General features: G+C 31.1%; 10 protein-coding genes and 1 pseudogene across 11 annotated transcripts, besides 4 other annotated features; 7 read left to right on the forward strand and 4 right to left on the reverse strand.

The window, feature by feature from the left end:
• Positions 1 to 825: 825 nt before the first annotated feature.
• Positions 826 to 853: a terminal%2Cinverted (terminal inverted repeat of Mariner transposon ID:TVAGG3_0231460).
• Positions 826 to 2,128: a mobile genetic element.
• Positions 906 to 2,032, reverse strand: TVAGG3_0231470 (annotated as a pseudogene). The gene has a single exon. A coding segment is annotated over exon 1 (1,127 nt).
• Positions 2,101 to 2,128: a terminal%2Cinverted (terminal inverted repeat of Mariner transposon ID:TVAGG3_0231460).
• Positions 2,129 to 2,581: 453 nt separating this feature from the next.
• TVAGG3_0231480 (spectrin binding) lies at positions 2,582 to 4,150 on the forward strand (the record flags this gene model as incomplete). The annotated part of the gene is made up of 1 exon (XM_001316002.1): positions 2,601 to 3,944. One exon carries the CDS (start codon positions 2,601 to 2,603, stop codon positions 3,942 to 3,944), a length of 1,344 nt encoding a protein of 447 aa, XP_001316037.1.
• Positions 4,151 to 4,747: 597 nt separating this feature from the next.
• TVAGG3_0231490 (regulation of choline O-acetyltransferase protein) lies at positions 4,748 to 5,947 on the forward strand (the record flags this gene model as incomplete). The annotated part of the gene is made up of 1 exon (XM_001316001.1): positions 4,748 to 5,947. One exon carries the CDS (start codon positions 4,748 to 4,750, stop codon positions 5,945 to 5,947), a length of 1,200 nt encoding a protein of 399 aa, XP_001316036.1.
• A 54-nt stretch (positions 5,948 to 6,001) lies between these two features.
• On the forward strand, positions 6,002 to 6,646 carry TVAGG3_0231500 (regulation of choline O-acetyltransferase protein; the record flags this gene model as incomplete). The annotated part of the gene is made up of 1 exon (XM_001316000.2): positions 6,002 to 6,646. One exon carries the CDS (start codon positions 6,002 to 6,004, stop codon positions 6,644 to 6,646), a length of 645 nt encoding a protein of 214 aa, XP_001316035.2.
• Positions 6,647 to 6,715: 69 nt separating this feature from the next.
• On the reverse strand, positions 6,716 to 11,839 carry TVAGG3_0231510 (uncharacterized protein; the record flags this gene model as incomplete). The annotated part of the gene is made up of 1 exon (XM_001315999.1): positions 6,716 to 11,839. One exon carries the CDS (start codon positions 11,837 to 11,839, stop codon positions 6,716 to 6,718), a length of 5,124 nt encoding a protein of 1,707 aa, XP_001316034.1.
• Positions 11,840 to 12,589: 750 nt separating this feature from the next.
• TVAGG3_0231520 (EcPNP-I-like purine nucleoside phosphorylase domain-containing protein) lies at positions 12,590 to 13,392 on the forward strand (the record flags this gene model as incomplete). Its single annotated transcript, XM_001315998.2, has 1 exon — positions 12,606 to 13,316. The coding sequence occupies one exon, from the start codon at positions 12,606 to 12,608 to the stop codon at positions 13,314 to 13,316; it is 711 nt and encodes a 236-aa protein (XP_001316033.1).
• A 136-nt stretch (positions 13,393 to 13,528) lies between these two features.
• Positions 13,529 to 14,155, forward strand: TVAGG3_0231530 (uncharacterized protein; the record flags this gene model as incomplete). Its single annotated transcript, XM_001315997.1, has 1 exon — positions 13,529 to 14,155. The coding sequence occupies one exon, from the start codon at positions 13,529 to 13,531 to the stop codon at positions 14,153 to 14,155; it is 627 nt and encodes a 208-aa protein (XP_001316032.1).
• Positions 14,156 to 14,629: 474 nt separating this feature from the next.
• Positions 14,630 to 15,742, reverse strand: TVAGG3_0231540 (dehydrogenase 1-related family; the record flags this gene model as incomplete). The annotated part of the gene is made up of 1 exon (XM_001315996.1): positions 14,630 to 15,742. The coding sequence occupies one exon, from the start codon at positions 15,740 to 15,742 to the stop codon at positions 14,630 to 14,632; it is 1,113 nt and encodes a 370-aa protein (XP_001316031.1).
• A 1,332-nt stretch (positions 15,743 to 17,074) lies between these two features.
• Positions 17,075 to 18,088, forward strand: TVAGG3_0231550 (GTPase protein; the record flags this gene model as incomplete). The annotated part of the gene is made up of 1 exon (XM_001315995.1): positions 17,087 to 17,665. The coding sequence occupies one exon, from the start codon at positions 17,087 to 17,089 to the stop codon at positions 17,663 to 17,665; it is 579 nt and encodes a 192-aa protein (XP_001316030.1).
• A 1,338-nt stretch (positions 18,089 to 19,426) lies between these two features.
• Positions 19,427 to 20,941: a mobile genetic element.
• Positions 20,942 to 21,138: 197 nt separating this feature from the next.
• Positions 21,139 to 21,657, forward strand: TVAGG3_0231570 (uncharacterized protein; the record flags this gene model as incomplete). Its single annotated transcript, XM_001315994.2, has 1 exon — positions 21,139 to 21,657. One exon carries the CDS (start codon positions 21,139 to 21,141, stop codon positions 21,655 to 21,657), a length of 519 nt encoding a protein of 172 aa, XP_001316029.1.
• Positions 21,658 to 22,677: 1,020 nt separating this feature from the next.
• Positions 22,678 to 23,337, reverse strand: TVAGG3_0231580 (uncharacterized protein; the record flags this gene model as incomplete). The annotated part of the gene is made up of 1 exon (XM_001315993.2): positions 22,807 to 23,133. One exon carries the CDS (start codon positions 23,131 to 23,133, stop codon positions 22,807 to 22,809), a length of 327 nt encoding a protein of 108 aa, XP_001316028.1.
• Positions 23,338 to 23,909: the final 572 nt, after the last annotated feature.

Genomic DNA, 23,909 nt, shown 5'->3' on the forward strand with positions numbered 1-23,909 from the left:
CAGTAGAATTTCTTATTTCACATGGTGCAAATATCAATGAAAAAGATGAATATGGAAGAATATCTCTTCATTATGCAGCAGAACACAATAATAAAGAAATAGCAAAACTCCTTATTTCGCATAGTGCAAATATCAATGAAAAAGATAGTAATGGTGAAACCGCACTTCATTATATGGGAAAGCAAAATAATAAAGAAACAGTAGAATTTCTTATTTCACATGATGCAAATATCAATGAAAAAGATAATTATGGTTTAACCGCTCTTCATTATGCGGCAAAGCAAAATAATAAAGAAACAGCAGAACTTCTTATTTTACATGGTGCAAATATCAATGAAAAAGATGAATATGGAAGAATAGCTCTTCATTATGCGGTAGAACACACTATTGAAAAAACAGCAGAACTTTTTATTTCACATGGTGCAAATATCAATGAAAAAGATAATAACGGAGAAACCGCTCTTCATAAAGTAGCCAGATATAATAATAAAGAAACAGTAGAACTTCTTATTTCTCATGGTGCAAATATCAATGAAAAAGATAGGTTTGGTGAAACCGCTCTTTTCAACGCAGTAATGAATGAACTTAAAGTAATAGCAGAAGTTCTTATTTTACATGGTGCGGCAATCGATGAAAAAGATATATATGGAAGAACCGTTCTTCATCATTCAACCTCGAATAATAGTAAAGAAATAGCAGAACTTCTTATTTCGCATGGTGCAAATATCAATGAAAAAGATAAAGATAAAACAACCGTTCTTCATATGGCACTATATAAATTTAACAAAAGAATGATAAAATTTCTTATTTTACATGGTGCAAATATAGGGTGTCCAAAGGTGTGTTTAGCACAAACCTGAATACTGCGAATAGAAATAAACAAGTTACATATATATAAAGTTTATTTAAATATAATCACCATTGGATTCAATCACGCGTTCGCAGCGATCGATCCAGGCTTCAAAGACACGCTTTAAATCATCATGAGAAAATTGCTCAAATTGCTCTCTTACAAAATTTTCAAGATCATCTGGACTCGCGAATTCGCGTCCTTCAGCTCTCTTTTTTAGCGTGCCGAATAAATAAAAGTCAGAGGGTGCAATATCAGGTGAATAAATTGGGTTTGGAACAACTTTGACATTGTTTTCCACCAAGTAATTCATTACCTTATGACTTTTGTGAACTCTTGAATTATCAAAATGAATTGCAAACTTTTGTTTTTGTTGTTTGGATTTCTCAAACTCATCAGAATTGATAATTTGAGTAAGAACATTGTCAATTAGATACTGAGCATTCATCGTATTAGGTTTTTGAAGAATATCAATTGCGATGATGCCATTCACGCCCCAAAAAACCGACAACATCATCATTGGTGTGTCAATTTTTTTTTCGGGAATGTTTGCGGATTTTCATCCTTCGGGATCCACATGATTTTGGCTTCTGTTGCATATTGAAACCAAGACTCGTCCCCTGTTACTAAAAAGCGAAACTTCTTGGATTGATACGCACCCAATATAGAGAGGAGCTCTTTCGAAGATTGGACTCTAGATTTTTTTTGAACTGAATTAAGGTTGTGCGGAACCCAACGTGTATACGCTAGTTTGTAGTTCAAATAATTGTGCAGATAATAACTGACTGTTGTACGTGGTATCTTTGTCATCTCCTCTATCCTTCTGAGTGATGCTCTTGGGTCTTCATCTAGCGCTTGAAGAATTGCTTTGATTTTTCTTTGATCCGGCGATTTTTTGTCAATTTTTATGATGGGCGCCTTTTTGTTCATGAAGTGATACATCCTAACATGATACGTTACAGTGGAATAGCTAGGAGCATCCATACCGAAGCATTTTACCAATGTCTCGTAGATTTTTTTACAGTCTTTGCATTTTTTTGCAAGAGCGAGGATGTTTTCTTTATGATTCATTAAAAAAATGAAAAAAATCCCGCCAAAATTTCCCGCGAAACCGCCTCTTGTCTCAAAATTCATTTTATATCCCGGCATGGCGCCAAAATACAACATACTCATCATATACATATATTCATATTTTTTATTATACATTTATAATCAGCATATATCTCCTTTAATAGTCTCATATAGAGCGCTGTGCTAAACGCACCTTTGGACACCCTATATCAATGAAAAAGATAAAAATGGAGAAACTGCTCTTCAAATTGCAAAACGATATCATGACAAAGAAATAGTAAAATTTCTTATTTCACGTGGTGCAAAATAGTCAACTTATCTGGAAAACTTTTATGCATAGTTATGTATGTCTCTAACTCATTTGTAGAATACGAAAATCTTAACAATCTTATCAGACTAAATTTTTTCTTAAAAGCATTTATTTCGGACTATTTTCGGTTTTTTATCCAGATTTCCCATCGTTTTTCCCTCATGATTAATATGACGCAGTTGGTATTCAAAATTGAATAATTTATTTGCCAAGTCATTGTGAATGCATTTTTTCACTACTCTGATTGCATAGATTATCAAATCAGTATATCCTAGCTAATGTATAGCATATTCTCTTGTAGAAATCCTGATCTAAATTGTCAGTGTATCACAAAAACAAAAGTGACGTTTAAAATTTTGGAAAAAAAGCATGGATGATGAAATTTCAGCCCAACTCTTTGAATTAATAAAAGAAGATCAAGTAGATGGAGTAGCAGAAATCATAGAATCAAATATTGATCCAAATGAAAGCTTTAATTCTATTCCTGAAGGAAATTTATGCTTTGGAATATTACCAATTCCATTTCTTAATGTTGCATGTTCCTATGGTGCTGTCAATACAGTAAATTATCTTATTGAAATTGGTGCAAGTCCAGATATGGTTGATGGAAATGGAAATACAGCCTTTATTGCTGCTGCAAGTTCAGGAAATACCGATATAGGCAATATTTTATTATCTAACGGATCTTCATTAGATGAAAAAAACTTAAATAATGTTACTGCACTTCATATTGCTGCTCAATACGGAAATACACAATTTTGCGATAGCATATTGCAATGTGCAGGAATTGAAGCAATAAATTTACTAAATTTCAAGGATTCAGAATATCAAACTCCAATATTTTACTCTGCATACAAAAATCAACTTGAAACAACAGAATATCTTTGTTCTGTAGGAGCGGATTGTCGAACACTCGACATTAATGGCAATTCTGTTATTCATGTCGCTATTCAAAACGGAGCCATCGAAATTGCAATGAAACTACTGCAAAACACCCAATTCCCTATTAATATAATCAATCACAAGAAGATGACAGTCCTTCTTGAAGCAGCTCTCACTGGAAATTTGGAATTATTTACTTTAATAGTCAGTAAAGGCGCGAATCCCTTTGTCCTTGATATACATAATGACAATATAGTGATTCTTGCAGCGATATCTGGCAATTACTTCCTTCTAGACTATATTCTGGTGCAGGGAGGTTTCAATCTCGACCACCAGAACGATTATGGCTATACTGCCTTGCACTATGCAGCTGCATATGGACCTCTCAATAATGTTAAGAGGCTGATAGCCGCTGGTTGTCATTCAATTAATAATAATAATTCTGGATGGTGTCCGATTCACTTAGCCATCAAACATCAGCATGCTGACATTGTGGAATACATGTTGCATCTCCCAGATTTAAATCCTACGCTAACGGCTCCCGGATTTTTGACTTCATTGCATCTTGCAGCAAGAATTCCTAACTATAATATACTAAATATGATTCTTCAGACCAATAACTATGACACCAATATTCCAGATTCGATTGGATGGTCTGCTTTGCATTATGCAGCTTCAAAAGGTTCTTTAAAGATGATTCAACTGCTTCTTGGAGCAAAAGGTGATCCTCATAGTCCTGATAATGAAGGAAGAACTGTTTATGATATTCTTCGCGCAAGAGGTTCAACAAAAATTTTGAATTTTGTTTTGAAAAATTATCCTGAAAATTAATCTTCAGGAAATATATATTATTGTTTTGTTATTGTATAAATATTATTTGGTAAAAAGGAGGAACTCATTTTTTAGACCAAAAAAGTGGTATCTGATCATTGAAAGGGAATTGATCCACATTATTAGTATGAAACAATGATATACTAGGGACTAAAGAATATTAATAGTACAAAAACCCAATTATTCGATGTTCAACTCATCATATCTTGCATTAAAGTTGATACCTTTATTTTTTCGAAACCATTCTATGAGTCCATACACACTATTACTATACTTCATATGTCAAGCATAATGGGAACAATCTTGGTCGATACCTTTGTTGTCGACGAAGTTCCTCCCTTTATTTGGTATATTTTATCTTCTATTTTCTTATCAAATAAAAATATTCATCAAATTCTTATAATAATTCATAGTTTTAATTGATGGAATTCAAATTTAATGTTTTTGATATTAATAAACCCAAGAAACTATAGGGCAATTCAACATTAAAATTTAAAACATTAAATTCATTAATTTTTGATGAGTACATTTCTCTAATTATATTCAGTCACTAATTAGAGTTGTATTTTGTGGTTACGGAAGGCTAATAAGTTTATTTTACTATTGATTTTGATTTATGATTGTTGTAATCATCATATTATTGGAAATCAATGAACGGAAATGATATTTTGCGAACTAAATATTGAGGCCACGAGATAAAATCGGACTTTTATTTTTAACCTTTTCAGAATTTTTGTCAAAAAAATTTAAATGATTTTTTGGTTTTTTCTCTTTTATCAGCCCATAGAGATCATTTCCGATGTATGCATGATGTTATGTTCAAAGATCTAAAGCTAGAAGAAGTGAAAGTTCCAATTAAACACACGTTAAGTACTGTGAAACAGCCATTAAGAGTTAATTTTGATCTTGATCAACTTGAAAACGGAAGAGATAGTAACCAATGTACAAAGGTTGGTGAACGGAAGTTTAATGGATATAACACAGAAACATGTGCTGAAGATGATATCATGACTCCAGAAAAACTTAGTATTATTAAAGCAACATTCGCTAATGTACAACAGCATCTTTCCGAACTACTTAAAGTCGATAGAAGTACATCAATGAGCTCGTTACACGATGTTCGAATCATTGTTAATGCGCGACCATATGGAGATACAGATGTTCTTGCCGCTGCAGCAGCAACTAGATACGAATATACTCAACATAGGCCAATAGAAGGCCAAATGTACTTAAATCCAAAAGAAATTCCAAAACATCCTTTGTCAAAAGACAGCGAAGTTCGATTTTTCTACGATGTACTTGTTCATGAAACGTTCCACGTGCTTGGAATTGCAAATAATCTTTTTCATAGGTGGAAAGATCCAGCAACTCGCGATAACTACAAGAATATGTTCGTAGATTACGAAGATCCGAAATACCCTGGTAAAAAATTCCGTTTTTTCCAAACTCCAAACGCAATTAAAGTTGCTCAAAGAAGATTTGGTCGAAAAACATTACCAAATGGAAAACCATTAGGTATAGAACTCGAACTCCTTGGTGGAGGTGGTACAGAAGGTTCTCACATCAAAGGTCGAGCTTATTACAACGAAATTATGTCAGGAATTTCACTTCCTCCGGAACGAATCTCCGACATCACTCTTGCACTTCTTGAAGATACAGGATGGTACGAAGCCAACTATTCCATGGCAGAACCACTTGCTTGGGGCGATGGAAAAAGTTTTTCTGACAAAGAAATGTCAGATTTTCCATTAACTCCTCCTGATGAATTCCCAGACAATTACATCTGTCCGCCTTACAAGAACAAAGAGTATCTTTGCAACTACGATTACACAGGTGTCAGCGAATGTGGAGTTCCTTTGTATGTTCCAAATTGCGATAAACCGCAAGAACAAGATGAAAAAGAAATTTGCAGCGCAAGGGAATGGTATGATTCTGATAATTCACATTGGTTCGGTCCTTCTGACGTGTTTGATTACATGAAGATCCTCAAGGCGAGAGAATGACTCTTGTGCGGTGCTGAATGGTCAAAAACTTTAGTTAATGAATCAATAAATTCGATGATGACTTTTGGAAAAGATTCTACATGCAGCGAAATCGTTTTGGATACTAATAATAGTTTCAAGAGATTGGCTGGATGTTATAGATCTCAATGCCTTGAAAATGGAACTGTTTTGAAGTTGAAATTGTCAAACGAAGAAGAAATTCTTTGTTCGAGAAAAGGTGAAATTAAATACATTGGAAATCTTTCAATTATTTGTCAAGATCCGAAATTGGTTTGTCAAATGAGAGATTTCAACAGCCAAAGAGTTGTTTCTCCTCATGAACCACAAACAACTCCTTCTCCAACAACTATTCCTACTCCTCATCCAACAAAAACAATAATCCCTACTCCAAAACAAACAATATCTTTGACTCCAATTCCAACAAAAATTTTGACACCAAATTTGACACCAAAAATAACTGAAAATAATGAGTTTAATAATAATAGTACAGTTGTTGCGGAAAAAGAAAAGAATGGACTGTTGACAAGTGTTATTGTTTTGTCTTGTTTGATGATTTTAATGGTAATAGGAATCTCCATTTTGGTGATTGTTCTTTGCAGAAGCAAAAAAGAAATTCAACCAGAAAATGATATTTCCGAAGTTTTAGTTCCAAAACCTGATGGAGAAAAATTGGAAATCGATGCTGGTGAGCAATTATAATATCTTAATTTTGTTTGTATAAATAAATTTCATTAATATTAACATATATACATAGATAAATTTTTATTATTATAACAAATAAGGATTATCATTCATAAAATTAGCAAATGGTTGAGTATTTTCTGTCTGTTGGTTGTTTTGGTAACTTTGTGGTTGATTGTAACCAACAAATTGTTGCGCATTTACTTGTTGATTTACTGTTTGAATATAACTAACGAATTGTTGTGTGTTTTGTTGATTTTGTATTTGGTTGTAACCAACAAATTGTTGCGTGTTTTGTTGATTTTGATTATATCCAACAAATTGTTGGATATTTTGTTGATAATTTGTTGAAACTTGGTTAATAACTTGTTGATTGCTTAATTCAAATGATGGAATTGAGTTCTTGATGACATTTGATGGATTAATTGATGTAATGTCATTATTTTTAGTTATCATATTTTTAATCATTTGAAATGACTTGTTGAATTCCTTGATTATTTCGTTTGTATCATTATTAGAACTAAGATGATATTTCTCTAATTCTGAATATAATTTTATTGCATAATCTTCACTTATTAATTGCTTTTTGATTAATAAAGGTAAAAATGAACATAAATAAAGCGCATAATCAATATCCAATGTTCGATTTTCATTAATAACTAAATAATCATTAGTTGCAAAATCACCAAAATCAAACGAAAATGATTCAACAGATTTCATATCAATATTCTTTGAATTAACTATTGTAATATTATTCTTTGTGAACATAATTACATCATTTTCTTTGAAAGATTTCTCAAACATCATGCATTCTACTGGCGAAAACTTGGTCACGCCTGAAATTGAAAATGCAGCTTCTTTCAATTTCTTTCCATTCATTGGGAATCTCAAGAAACCTCTCATTGATATTATCATGTTAACTCTATCTTGAAAATACTTAATAACTGTATTTTTAAGATCCTCTTTTGGTTTTTCTTCGCGAATAAATTTGAAGAAAATCGAACAAAAATCATCAAGATTTTTGTAATCAGAAAGAATCTCATTGATATAAGTCACATCTTGAGATATTGGAATCCATGTGAATCTCCATTTCATATTATCATCATTGTTTGGATCAAAATCAAAGTCACATAATCTTGCGCAAATTTTCCTCATTGTTCTTGGATTAAATTCATCTTTTTTGATGATTCTAATTTTGTCATTGTTTTCAAGAACTAGGAAACAAAAGTTTGTAACATTTGGTGGATAAATGTTCTCGTATTTGAATTTGACATGTGTCTGGCAATTGGGTTCATCATAAGAAATGAAATTGTAATTAAAACAACTCAAAACAATGAATTTATATTTTGGTTTTTGTATAAATTCATTTGGTTTAATTGGCTTGAAAATGTTATCATCAATATCATAATACAAACAAGGAATTGTATTAAGTTCTTCATATTCAAATCTGCAGCATATTTCATTATTGTTTTCTATGATTTCAAGCTGAGTATTGATGACTTCAAATCGGAAAGTTTTTGTTTCTTTTTCAGAAGTAAAAACAATTTCAATGAAAACTTGTTTTCTTGAAGTTGTTTTGAAGGCGTAACTAAATGTTAATATATTGTTCTTGTAAGAATGTTGGTTAAAGAATATCTTATTGCTTGGATTAAATGTAATTTGATATTTTGATTCATCATATCCTTTGATGTAAAAATTACAATAAGTAGCATAGAAACCGGCAAATATTTTGTCTGTTTTACAAAATTGTCTCAATCCTGGATGGAAATAAAACATTTCTAAGCTATCAGTGCTGTCACTTGGATAGAAATTTATTCCTGTGTACATTGAGTTTTGTTTGGACAAATAAACAACAACACCAAAACTTGATTTTTCTTTGATTTCAAGTTCTGAATTTTCGTTTAATGAAGCGTTTCCATAGATTTCTATTTGATTTTTGAGTTCATTAAATTTAGAATCAAAGGAATTGATCTTGAATGGTTTTTCGATACTATTAAATGATGTAAATGGTCTTTGTGTTTGTTGATCAATTGAAAACTGTAATCCGGGAATAGAAACATAACAAATAGTATCAATAACATTGAATTTGAAATCAAATGGGAAAATAAAATTATTGATCATGATGTTTCCTTTGTATTCGAAATCTCCTTTGATGAAATTGTTGAAATAAACATAAAATGTGATCAAACAATTGTTGTATGAATATCGAATACAATTGTTTAATTCGGGACTATTTTGGATATATGGGATTTCATTAAAACAACTAAAATATCTGATGTAGATTTCAAATGGAGTGTACTGAATATCATTAACATCTCTTGCATTGATTTCAATCTTTGAAAAGTTTGAAATGAACTTATCTCCAATTCTTTTTACATAAAGATAATCGACACCTTTGTATTTTAATTTATCAGATTCAACTTGATTTTTAATTGGTTGAAATGGAATTAAAACGGGCTTCTTTTCTGTAGGAATAGATTGCTTTTGTTCTTCTGCTTTTTCTTGTTGAATTGAACCAATATTTTGTTGTGTTGAATCATGCAAACTTTGTTGTTTTGATAATTCATCTTTCTTTATAATTTCAGGTTTCTGTTGATTATATAATTCATCCTTCTTTATAATTTCAGTTTTCGTTTGATTTGATAATTCTTCTTTCTTTATAATTTCAGGTTTCTGTTGATTAGATAATTCATCTTTCTTTATAATTTCAGGTTTCTGTTGATTAGATAATTCATCTTTCTTTATAATTTCAGTTTTCGTTTGATTTGAAAATTCTTCTTTCGCTACAAGATCATTTATCTTTTGTTTATTATAAACATCATTTGGTTTTTCTTCTTTTTCTTGATTATTAGTATTTGTTTCTATTTCTTTCAAGATTTTATCAATTGGAATTTCCTCTTTCTTTTCATCTACAACTTCTAGGAACATATCCTTGTAGAAAACTTCAATATCCTGGTTACAAACTTTGACTGCCTTATCAAAAGTTGATTTCAGATCAGAAAATGAACACTTTATTGGTTTGTAACATATAGGAAATTTGACAGAAATTAAATTTCCAGGCGGTGCAGTAGAGTATCTTGGTTGTTTTCCTCCATCTTCAAAAATAAAGATATGAAAAAGTGATCTATATTCCTTTTTTGTAAAATCTTTGTTATCATATACAACCAATTCCGGACTATCGCTGTAGAAAATAGTGAATTCCTTAGTCATTGATTCATCAAATTGACCTCGCTGATCTGCATCAATAATCATTTCGAATAATTCTTTCTTATTGGCTTTGTTATATTTTAATTCATCCTCATCTTCACTTTCAAAAAATAAAGGAATTTTTTCAAACCAGTATCGTAATTTTGAAAAATAAGTAATTACCAAATTTAATTGATATTTTTGATAGGATTCACCTGCAGCTTTCCTGTCAAAGAGATTGATCAGTAACGCTTTGCCAATAGTTTCTTTTGGTTTTTTGATTTCTTCCATAATTTTTGCTTGTTTGATCTTTTTTGGATCAAATGATTTTTCATAGTTTGAATAGAGCTTAACAGAATTGCAGGAACCTTGTAATAATTTATCGCAGCAGTCAATTAAGAATTGTTCAAAAACATCTTTTTTAATTTTAGCTTTCTTAGTTAGTTTTTTGAAATTCTGCATTAGAAAAGTTATAGAATCATATGAATTAGTCAGAGCTATCTTCTTGAATAATAAAGATCTTGCTGCCTCTGAAATTTCAGGAAGACCTTTCATCATATCAAAGAATTTATTTATTATTTTGTTATTATTAATGTCATTGACACGAGAGTAAATTGTAGATAAAGAAAGTCCATCTGAAATATCTTTGTTTGGAAGCTTGAGAACATAATCATGTGGTAAAACATTCCATAAGAAATTAAAGCAATTAAGGAACTGTTTGGAAACAAATTTCATGTTTTTGATTTCATTTGAAATCTCTTCAAGAGATTTGTCAGGAATCTTTAAATTATTTGTTGTATCTCTGATTTTCTCTAACGCTTGGATCATTTCTTCTCTGAAATCAATAAAATATTCTCCATATTTTATTAACTCTGGGAATAATGCAAAAATTGTTAAAACAGAATCCATTTCTTTGTTTTTATACTGCTCTATCAAGTAATTGATTGATGAAACTTTTGCAATATCAACTAAATAATCATAATTATCTGCTTCATTATCATAAGTGAAATCTACGGTAACAGATCTGTTTTCTTTAATGAAACTAATGTAGTTTGTTATATTTGCAGATAGATTAGTTTTTTCATCAAAAAATATCAATAATTTGTAATAAACGTTTTTATCAATTTGCTCAAGAAGTGGAATGACATTCTTGTTATTGTTTGTATGAAATAACAGAGAGAGAGCTGAATAAACATTTGTGTACTTATGATACTCTGTTGCATCACAAATATATTCAAGGAAATAAAAGATTTGTGATATTATTTCCGGATTTTTTGCATTTGATATTTGATCAACAACTTGGAATACAAAATTCTTCGTGCTGAGATATTCATCAAAATGGAATTGAAAATCTTTCTTGAAGTATCTCAATCCGACGATTTGATCAAGAGGAGCTTTTAATTCAAAATTTTCTTTGAAATCGATACCTTTAAACAAAAATTTATAATCTGGGTGCACTATATTTCCGACCTGAACTGAACAACGTGTTTTATCAATAGTCCAAAATATAAATCCGTTATCTGGTGGTCTGAATCGTAGGTTAAATTGAATGATTTCAGGCGAAAAACCAGTTGAAATTATTGTTTCTGTGATTATTTTGCAAATATTATAGTAAGCTGAATTTTTCCTAAACAGTATACCATAATAATCATATATATTTTCCTTGATAATATATAAAATTGTTGATATGTCATCACCTTGTTTATGTAATTTCTTCAACTCGAAGAAGCGTCTTATGACATGAGTTGGAAAAAAATACCTCGAATTTGATAAATATTTAAAAACTTGGTAATCAATTGATAAATTTTTTGCTCTTGTAGCTAGAAATTCATGAATAACATTGTACAATACGGTTTTTTCGGGAAATAGATCTTGGTTTCCTTCAAAAAATAATTCTATTTGTTCTGAAGAATATTGGGCAATGGATTTGAAATCATCAAACGATAAATTCTGTTTCAGCATTAACGATCTTATATGGTCATTTTGTTTGTTCGTAAGCCTCTTTTGAATGGCAGGTGCATACATTTTTGTAAAAAAAAGTCAATAAGACAGACAAAGAAAACGTTTTGTGTATTTGTTGTTAATAAGACTCATCAGATTTATTAAGTCCAAAGTTCACAGAGATACAAATTATAAGCTGATCCTTGATAAGATATTAATTTGAAGAAATTCAGAATTTCAAATTGTAAGTCAACAAAAATAATTATGCCATTCTGTTTTTCTTATTTGAAAAATATGATTTGTATTATGAAAAAGATCATTAGATGAAAATTTGATCTTTACAAATTTTTTTTACTCTCATGTATATATGAAATTTATTAAAAGATGATAGTCACGTCTTATAGAAGTATCTCTTCACTTGTTATGAATGGAAATTCATTGACAACATTGAAGTGCAAATCTTGTCCATCAACACGATCAATTAAAGCATAATTCTCTTACGAATATACGCATCATAGCTATATCTATTCCTTTTCGTAAAGATATGCCTCTATTTATCTACCAATTCGAAGAAACATTAGTGTTCTCCAACTCAAATTTTATTGTTTCTTGAAAAAAAAATCAAAATATATTGGACTTATGCTAACATTTCGTTTTACATATGCCGATCAATGATTTATTTCGTATTCAATTTTAACCCGTGAAATAGTCTATTTTGAATAGTTTACAAAAATTTGTTTGAAATTGTTGTCCCGGCCTTGTTTGGAAAATTGTGCTTTACACAATAAATATGATACTTTTTATTTTTAAAAACAATGAAGTTATTTCAATACCCATCACTTCATTTCTTATGGCAACACCCCATAACTCTGCAAAGGTTGGCGATTTCGCTGAGACAGTTCTCATGTGCGGCGATCCACTCCGTGCCAAGCTCATTGCTGATAACTATCTTGAGAACGCTAAGCAAGTCAACTCTGTTCGTGGAATGCTTGGTTTCACAGGCACATACAAGGGCAAACCACTCTCTGTTATGGGTCATGGCATGGGTATCCCATCCATTTCCATCTACGCTGAAGAACTCTACAACGTTTACAAGGTTAAGACCATCATCCGTGTCGGCACTTGCGGCACAGTTGATCCAAATGTTCACGTCCGCGATGTCTGCATTGTCACAGCATCTGGCACAGATTCAAATGTTAACAGAATGCGCCTTCTTGGCCACGATTTCCCAGCTACAGCCAACTTCGAAGTCGTTAGTGCCTTAGTTGAATCCGCCAAGGCTCTCAACATCCCAACACAGGTTGGAAAGGCCTACTCAACAGATATCTTCTACAGCAAGGAACAAGGATTAAATGAGGCCCTTGCTCAGTACCACTTCATTGCTGTCGAAATGGAATCTGCTGGTCTCTTCCCAATTGCTGATTACTATGGCGCAAGAGCTGGCTGCATCTGCACAGTTTCGGATCACATCATCACACACGAGTCCGCTACACCAGAAGAGCGCCAGACATCATTCCAGAACATGATCAAGATCGCTCTTGAAGCTACATTGAAGTTATAAGGACTTATTATTATGAAAATTCGTAGTATATAGTCCTAGAATCTAAAGTATATCAATAAAAGGTCATTTATAAAAAGAATTAATTATATTTCGGATTATCCACTCTACCTGAAACCGAAATTGTGGATAAACTTTTTTTGGCAAATGTAAACTAAATTTTTGACAATTTACATTCTTTACAAAACTTTATTTTTGCGTTACATAACTCCTTTATGGTGGAAGAAGAAAAGCAGTTTATCTTAGACTCACATGAAGAAGAAGGCCTAAAACTTATTGATTCCGATGTAGTTAAGACCCTTGACTCAAGCAAAGGTAATAAAACTTCAGCTCACAAGCTTTGTTTGAATTTTTATGCAAATATCATCGGAACTCAAACAACAAAGTTCGAGCTTGAAATAATGGATGATACAGACATATTCTATCATTACATTTTCAAATTGTCAATGGATGAATATCCTAATTATATGCAAAATAACGATTTAAGCGTTAACGATTACCAGCGTTTTGTTGAAATTGTTCGCCAATACATCAAAGAGTCTCAAGCAGGATCAGAAACATCTAAAATGATCGTTAATCACGATCCTGAAAGAGATGTTTTAATAATGTCCATACAACAGAAAAGAAAATTCAATTTTGCCGAAGTTATTCGTTTCGAACTTGTAAAGCCACCAAAAAGCTTCACAAAGAGGTGTGCTCAAGCTCGTTATAACATAATGCGCAAAGAACTCACCAATGTCTCTAATACTCTTGAGAATACACGTGAAAACGTCAAAGCTCGTAGTGTTTCACTCAGACGCATTCTTGATGCAAAGATTGCCAAGGATAAAGGTAATAAGTAACTTTGCTTACAACTTTAAGAAGAAACTATGCATTACTGATTCAAGCACAGTATGTTTGTTATTCAATTTTTGTTAAATTCAGAGACATTATAATAAAATATCAAGTTCTAATCTATTCTTTAATAATATTTTAGCATATTTAACCAATCAATGAAATATATCGATTTACTACCCTAAACTTTCTTTACAAGTATGTAAAAATAAAATAATTATTTCAATAATTGTTATTCGTTGGTTTACAAGTTCTTTTAGTTTAATTTCTTGTGCCATAGATAAGATATATAAAGTTAAAATGATTTCTGTTGATATGTTTGATTACACTATCTTCGATTAGAGCTATTTACGTTTGTAATTACATATATTGGTAATATATCACAGTAAAACCCCGCTTTCGCCAAAAATATTGAAACTAATAAATAAAAATGAGATGATTTTTTTGATAATTAATAATACCGTAAGGTTATACTTAGAAATTTACTCGAGGTCATCATTCCATTCGATAAGAACGACTGGCTTGATGAGATCAGCTGGCTTATCTTTCATGAGCATGAGAGCATCCTCGACATGCTCGAATCCATTGAATTCGTGTGTGATAAGCTTTGTTGGGTCGACACGGCCGTACTTGATGAGGTTGCCCATCTTCTCCATACGAAGGCGGCCACCTGGTGTGAGACCACCATGGATGAACTTGTGGCCCATACCGACACCCCATTCAACACGTGGAACATCGATGTTCTCGCCTTCTCCGAGGTAGTTGACGTTGCCGATGATGCCACCTGGCTTCATCATCTTGACGGCCTGGGCGAATGTGTGGTTGTCACCACCAGCGATGATGACCTTGTCAACACCCTTTCCGTCTGTCATCTTGAGAACTTGCTCAACAATGTCACCGTTTCTGTAGTTGACTATATCTGTAGCGCCGTACTGGATAGCGATGTCGCAGCAGTGTGGGCGAGAGCCGACAGCGATGATGCGGGAAGCACCCATGAGAGATGCACCGCGGACGGACATGAGACCGACTGGGCCGATACCGATGACGCAAACTTGTTCGCCGAGCTTGATGTCAGCGAGTTCAGCGCCGTGGAAGCCTGTTGTCATCATATCAGAGCACATAACGCACTGGCGTGGTGTAAGGCCTTCTGGAAGCTTGGCAAGGTTAGCATCTGCTTCGTTGACATGGAAGACTTCACCGAAGACGCCGTCCTTGAAGTTGGAGAACTTCCAGCCACCGAGCATTCCGCCGGAGTGCATCGGATGGCCTGCCTGGGAAAGGGAGTCACCCCAATCTGGTGTAATGGCTGGGACGATGACCTTGTCACCAACCTTGAGTTCCTTAACGAGTTCACCGACCTTGATGATCTGGCCGACAGCTTCGTGGCCAAGAACCATGTCGTGGCGGTCACCGATGGCACCAGCCCAGACTGTATGGATATCTGATGTGCATGGAGCAAGAGCAAGTGGGCGGACAAGAGCATCAAGTGGGCCGCATTCTGGAATTGGCTTCTCGATCCAGCCAACGTTGCCAATGCCCTTCATGGCGAAGCCCTTGAATGTCTTTGGAACTTCGAAATGCTTTCTTTCAGCCATTCGAAAAAATGAACTGAAATCTCAAAACGTTGAATTGAGAGGACGGTGAAGTGAAACTTTGTTTGGCTGATTTCTCACAAATATTGTTGAGAGAAAATTGCGGTTTTTCTCCACAATTGAGAACTTGGTTCATTTCTCCATCTTCACTTATTGCTCAGAATACTTATCTGAATACGATTTTAGAATTAGCATTTTATTAAATTCTCCAAAACGATGAAAGTCTTTTTCTGATGAGTTTATCGAAAATATGTATAAACTCTGTATATACTATCCATTGAGCCGTTTTGGCTGATTGGACAGAATAATTTTTGAGGGACCTCAATCAAAAGTTTGCTAATTGTGAACATTGAGATAAAAATGTGAGCTTTATAAAATATAACTTACTGAGTCATGGATTATTATTTCATATTGTGATAAATATTGCTTTTTATCCAAAAACGATAGGAGTTTATTAATCAGACATTGAAAAATAAATATTTCATTTGAATAGCCGATTTTCTTTCGATAATTTATAAAAGTATAGAATGACTACAAAGATATACTATCAAATCTAAAACTAAATATTTGGTCGTTTCTTATGAAATTTCATTCACAAAGTTAAAAGTTTGGAAGAACATTGTGCAATGAGTATGGTTGTCTTAATATTACATAGTTCAGATCATTTGTTAGAGCTAATTACTAATTCACGATTTCTTTAGATCGATGAAAATGTCGGATTATCAAAAAACTTAATATCAAGGATTGTTCTTAGTTCCTTACAGAATACATCAAGAAAGGAAGAGAACAATAATGAAATGCTCTTATCAATATGAAATTAATTTTTATCAATAAAATTTTTTATTTGCTGATAACAAAAGTAACAAGCTTTTCCAATACCCTCGTTCCTCTAATTAATGTGGTGCTGAAATTATCTTACATTTTAGAAAAAAAAATTATAAACACAAGAAAATCTTGTTTTTAGATATTAATACTACGTACCAAACTTACATTCTAGATTTTTTGGATGATTTCAAAAAAAATCTTGCTCCAATCCATTAATTGATTAAGCAGATTTTATTGCATAAAATAAAAGGGAATGGTTCAAAGAATATACTTGTTTTCATCATATAGTGCTGAGATACATATGAATCACCATTCCAACTATTTCCTTTCTTGATCATAAATGTCTTTCGAATTATTTTTGGGATTCGAGGATAAATTAATGATATCCATGGTCACCAATCCAAAAAACAAATACGAAAATTATCAAATTCTATCTCTCCTTGTTAGATTTTAATTTTGTAGAAGGTCATTGAAAATATTCTGATTAGTGGGTAAATTTTAATAATAAAAAAAAAGTATTAAATGCAACGCGAGTCCGCCTTCAAGGTGGTTCTCATTGGTGATGCTGGTACAGGTAAGACTAGCATGCTGAATAGATTGATATCACAGCAATTTTCAGAGACAGTTCAGCCAACTGTTGGTGCCGGTTATTATACTTGGGTAACCCGCAATGGTGAGCATACAATCAAGCTTAATATATGGGATACAGCTGGTCAAGAAATGTATAAGTCAGTTGGAAGCATATATTACCGCTCATCCCAAGCTTGTTTATTAATTGTTCCACATTCAGAAGCAGATCTTGATTATAAGAGCCTTGATGAATGGTGTGCTCGATTTAGAGAAGTTGTTGGAGAAAAGGTTCCAATTATTATTGCAGCAACAAAATACGATTTGAAAACAGAAGAATCTGAAATTAAAATACAAGAATATGCGAAACTACGTAATTTGACCGTATTTAATACATCTGCAAAAACTGGCCAAGGCGTTTTAGAACTTTTTGAATATCTCGCTTTAGAAATTTATCGTTTACGTGATACATCTGTTTTTAGAAATGTTTGCAAGTGCAGGCATTGCGAAAAATGCGAAAATTGCTGCAAATAATCGTTTTCAAAATATTTTCTTTGTTATTGAACCTACTACGTCATTTTAACTAACTACATGATAATATTGATGTTTTTTCTGTTATATTATCTTTTGTTTGTTTTAAATTAAAATTGTTTTTTAAAATTTATTTCAATTACAGCTTTTCTCTCTTTGATTATTGACATATATTCCTGAAAATCAAATAATTCTCATTTAGAATTTGGTGTTCGAAATAAATGACATTTCCCTAATTTCATGGAGAATATTTCTTGAAATATGAGCATCAATGTTTGTGTTTCAAAAGTCAAAAAACTTGGAAATATAATGCTCATTGTTATTACTATCATTGTGATTTTACCAACGATATTTCAAAAATTAGATTCTTATTAACTTCAATTTGCCGAGTTAACCAAAATGTTTTATGTGTATTAAGAGGATATTGGATAAGCATGTAATATCTACGCTTATTATACAAACTTGAGTTTTGATGATTATCTTGAAATTAAGAATTTAGGTTTGGAATTTTCATGTATCATCACGGCTGTATGCATATAAACAGAAGTAGAGTAGTATGGCTATCAAAAATAACCAAGTTTTATTGAAAAATACGGGTGCTACAATTTAAATTTATGCTACGGAGTTATTTTTCCGACGTTAATTGGAAAAACCGTCGTAATTGGAAAAACCGCCCGATTGGAAAACCCGTCGCAATTGGAAAAACCGCCCGATTGGAAAAACCGTCGCAATTTTTAAATGGACATAACTCTCTTACTGAATGGCACATTTAATCAACCAATTAAAGTATTTCCGAGTTATGTTCAAATAGTAAATGTATCATGCTCATATTTCAGTTACTTAACAAGACAAGAAATTGTTGTAGCTCCTATTAGCATTACTTCAAATCAGATTCATAACGTCGTAATATTTAGTTCCCTATTTCAGAATGACAAATCTTCATCATCAGGTGCATTATACGTCCAAAGTTCTCCAAAGCAAATGCTTCAAACATTTATTGAGAAAAATTCATTTCAAAATATATATTCTTCAAACTCTTTGATCTATTATTCCTCTGGTTATAAAAACGATTTTAACAATAATCAAATACATTATTGTGCAGATCTCAATGGACATTTTCTTAACTTTGGCACCACTAACACATCAATGACATATTGTAACTATACGCAACCAGGAAGTATTATTCAATTTATAAATATTAATGAAGCATCTCTTGATTTTTGCATTTTTTCAGACATATTAATACAAAATTATTAAGAGTTATTTTATAGTAGCGGAAAAGCAAAAATTTTAAATTCTGTTTTTTCAAGAGTTAAAATATTTAACAGGTTTCATGTATTCCACCACAAAAGAAGAACGCATAATGAAAAATTGTGAATTCATAGAAATTTCTGTATTATATCCAGGTAATTGGAGTACTTTCTTCCAAAATTTAGAACTTATTGATTGCTCTATTCTGAATGATGCAAGTGAAATTAATTCCTTATCAAACATAATAACAATCAAACCAGATCTTACACAATATAATGTTAACTTTGAACCAATCAAATTTTTTGAAAATCAAGTAGTAAATTATCATAAAACAGAATCTAGAATTGACCTTAACACTGCTTATTTAAGTTCATGCAGTATTTCAGATTGCCAATTCCTTCATTTGATTAGCAATCAAGCCGGTGGTGCTATAAAAATTATCACATATGAATGCTTTGTCGAAATTCATACGACAATATTTAACAATATCAGTTGTTCATCATATTTTGTTAAGGCTCCAGTCCTGCATGATTGCTGCATATAGTTAGGACGAGTATCTAACAAGGAGTAAAAATATACCAATATATTGCACATATACCAATATTTTATAAAAATTAAATATTATCTATTTTTAAAATTTTCGAATTTGACTATATTATCGTTTTAAACATGATATATACTAACTTTACTATTTGATATATGATAAATAATGATATTTTAAAAATTGAAAATTTGGATTTTTAAATTTGCAAAGTATATAGTATAGTAAATTCATAAATGAGTATAATGCGCCCAATTATAACAATTTTCAATCATTTGATAATTCTATGACTATGGATTTTTGTACTTCTAATTAAAATAATGTCACTTTTTAATATATTGAGTTTAAGGTTTAAATTTAATTTAAAAAATCGATTTGTTTATACATATTGGAAAGGAATTTTTTGATAGTATCTTTTGTATATTAATACATTATGACTTATACTATGTCACCATAATATAAGTTCAAATTTTTATCATGCACATCAATATAAAATTGTAATTCAAAAAACACCTACTTCTATCGTCAAAAATCTCTCAATTTGAAAAATACATCAAAAATATCAAATTTGCAAACCTAATTCTTCGAAATACCGAAGAAGGTAGAATATACAAATAGTGTCGATAGAAACTATATAATTTTCTTTACAAATTGTCGAAGGGGAACTTAGAGTTTTTTCTTACACGTTGAATTATAAATCAAATTATTGAATGGATTTTTGGAAAATTGAATACTCAATTATCGAAAAACTGTTTTGACAAAAAGTGATTAATACAATATTGTTGCCTATATTAAGTAATTATCATATATGATTTTTATTATCATATCAATTAATCGTGCATGAAGTTATTCTCGACGCAAAAATGGTTTTTTATAGGGGTCTTGCAAATCTAACTCTTCTTTCATATATTTTTTTAGAAGCAAACTCACTATATCAAAATAAACTTTAGTTGCATTCTAACAATTTGTCGAAGGGGAACTGAGAGTTTTTTCTTTATTATCAAGATATGACAAAAAATGTTAATATACACTTTTTTAATATTCGACATATATAGTGATAATGTAATATTATATGATTTTATTATATTATGATAGCATATATAAACCTTATCATATTATTAAAACTTTCACAAATCAAAAATCTTTAGATTCTGTCAAAAAGTGATTTGTCAGATTTTTTCAAAAAAACAAATAACTCATCTAGAAGAGATTGAAAATCAAGTTTACTAATAACAATATAATGTATCACTAATATGCTATAAAATGTCGTGGGCTTTTTTGATTATAAATAGTTTCACCAGTCAAAGTTGAAATTTGTCAAAATACCGAATTCTCAGATAAGATGAACTATAATAGTAATACTCAGTTTAAATATACAATACTATAGTGTATTACATAATAATATTATATACTAAAATAAAAGTATCAAAAACTCATATTGGTGGAGATATTAAAACTTTTAAAATTGAGAGGGTGGGACCGGAGCCTTAATGTTGATGGTGGTGCTATTTATTTGTCTGCTACGAAAGGCTCATTATATATCTATGAAAGTTGTTGTACAGATTGCTTTTCGTTAGATACAAATCATTTTGCGTATGCCTATATCGATGGTAATTCAGAATTTAGATTTCAATCTTCATGTTTATGCAATTGTCCTGGAAAAAACAACCATACAGGACAATCGATGTATATTCATATGAATGCAGATATAAGCCAATGTAATTTTTCAAATAATTATCCAAGATCATATGCTGTTATTTACAATTATAATGATTTAGAATCAACTATTCAGAATTGCTTAGTTTTTCATAATGGAATCAAAGACATATCACTAATTTCAAGCCGCAAATTAAATCTTCATCATACGAATTTCATTGATAACATTCTCGATAATGATAAAACATATAATTTGGTTTTGGCATCCTTTGATAAAAATCCTTATTCAGTTTATTGCCACAACAACAATAATTTCGATGAAAGCAATCTAAAATCAGATTTAACAGTTCAAAATACTTTGAAATTTAAAGATTACTGTTATATAAAACCACCTAAGAGCTGGACCCCATTAATTCTCTCATTGACAGGTGTTATAATCATATTGTTAATAATATCAATTATTTTTGGCGTCTACTTGCATAAGCGCTACCGTAAGATCGAAAATCGTCATGAACTTGAACGTAGTTTACAAGACGACTTTGGATAAATCTTTATTTTCATATTTTTTATATTCATTTCATACTTTCAAATTATAAACATTGCAAATATTACATTCAAACTTTAAATTTATATATAAAGATATTAATTCTAATTGGTCAGTAAGAAATTAATAATAATTTGAATTCTATATAAGGGCTTCTATATATTTCTTGCTTTATTGGGCTGTAACAAAGTATTCATAACAGTATGGACCACAAGTGCCAAATAAAGTTTTAATACCTTCTGTTAACATTTTGATTTTTCATTTGATGACAATATTATCCAACTGTAAAATTAGAAATATCTGATCAAAATATATATGCTAACAAATACACTGAATTTAAAAGTATCTGTTATTACCAAATATTTACATTTTTCAACTAGATTATTAAAAAAATTAGTTGAAAATATTTTAACAGTTATTTTGAACATAGTTCAAATATCAATGAATAAGAAGAAAATGGAAACACGGTTCTTCATTGTATAGCAGATTGTAATAATAAAGAAACAGCCGTGCTTCTTATTCCACACGAACAAATACCAATAAAAGATATGAATGATGAAAATTATCAATGCAATATATTTTAAAGCTCAATTGTTTCTGATAATGCAAAAATATTAATGGCAAATAAACAAACAAAATATGATTACACAAACGAAGACTTTTATGGAATGATCAGATAAAAGTAAATAAAAAAGATCTTAGAGTTCAGGAAACTAAGGATGTCGGAACTGCCAAAAGCGCAAATTTTGTTCATCACGAATTGCCAAGCTTGGCAATTCTTGGATGAGCGAAGTTTTGAAAAAAAATAGTAAATTTTGCATTATTTAAGTCTGAAAGAAGCAAGAGAATGCTATATTTTAGTTTCTATATATTTTTGAAATAAAATGGTGGCATTATTGATGATTTTTGGAAATTTGATATTTGAAATTGAATCATTTGATATTTTTGCCGAAGGATTTATGTTTTTTGTGATGTTGTGTATTAGGTTATAGCGAAACTAGAGATACTCAATGTAAACTCTTTTTAAAATAACGTACAATTGCCAAGGCAATTTTGGTTTTTTTCGCAGTGATAACCTAATACATCCTTTAAAGAGCAAACATTAAATTTTGTATCAGTAACAATGATTTCAAGAGAAAAATTATTCAAAATTTAGCAAGGATTATAACAATTATCTTCGCTTGTAGAGTAGATTTCACCGTTAAAGTTTGCTGTTTCAACTGCTTTCTTAACTTCTTCTGCAGAGTATATGTGTGAGAAATGTTGAATAATTTGTTCTTCTGGAGTTCCGCAATCTGAATTGTTCTCTTTGAGGAATTCAATGACATCGTTCTTAATCTTTTCATCTCTGTCTTCGCTTGATCGCATTGGAGGAGGTGCTGGAGCGGATGTTTCAACATGCTTTGGTGCTTGAGCGAAAGAGGAGTCTGGGGGTGTTCCTCTTGTTGTCTGTAAGTGTACGAACAATGAGTAAAGCATATGATAAGGAATTTGATCGAATTCTGTTATGGGTTTGATTGTGAATGAAGATATTCCATCTTCAATAGCAGGTGTAATTCGTCCAACAACAAAAACGTATGTTCCATCTGGAATTGGCTCTGGATTATCATCTGAAATGAAATTCTTAACTTTGATACTGCCTGTACAATCATTTACCAAGTAATCAATGCTGATTGTGCTATCTTCATGGCTAATGATCTTTCCTACGATGGATACTTGTTTTCTTGATTTAACCTTGAACAAGATGTTTAAGTATATCTGCAGAAATGTATGATTATAAAAAAAGTTGTGTTCTTATGGAGATTCTGAATGAAAAAAACTAATGGTTCTGTTATTGGATCATATGAAAGAGCGAAAAGGAATGTTTTAAATGCAATGTTAAACATGTATTAGAATTTGTTGTAAATTATGTATTTTTTGGTATGATATAGCAGAAATAATAATATTTGTTGAATTTTCGTATTATAAAATTAGTTTAAGAGATGGTTTCAGAGAAAGATTTGTAATTGATGGTGAATAGTTACATCAAAAGAATATACAAAGAGATATAAAGTTGTTGGGTGTTAATTTATGAAAAGTTATGAAATATTGGTATCTATTTCAAGTAACTTGTAAGAAATCATAATGTTTGTATAATACTAATGGTGTTAGATATGTTAAAACACAATCAAAGTATCTTGTTCTTGCAAGATATGATAAATGTGAATCTGATTCATAAGCAGATACTATGTACTCGATGTATTCATTTATAAGTT

The sequence above is a fragment of the Trichomonas vaginalis genome, chromosome IV, assembly GCF_026262505.1.
Source record: "Trichomonas vaginalis G3 chromosome IV, whole genome shotgun sequence".
NCBI classification, from domain to species: Eukaryota; Parabasalia; order Trichomonadida; family Trichomonadidae; genus Trichomonas; species Trichomonas vaginalis.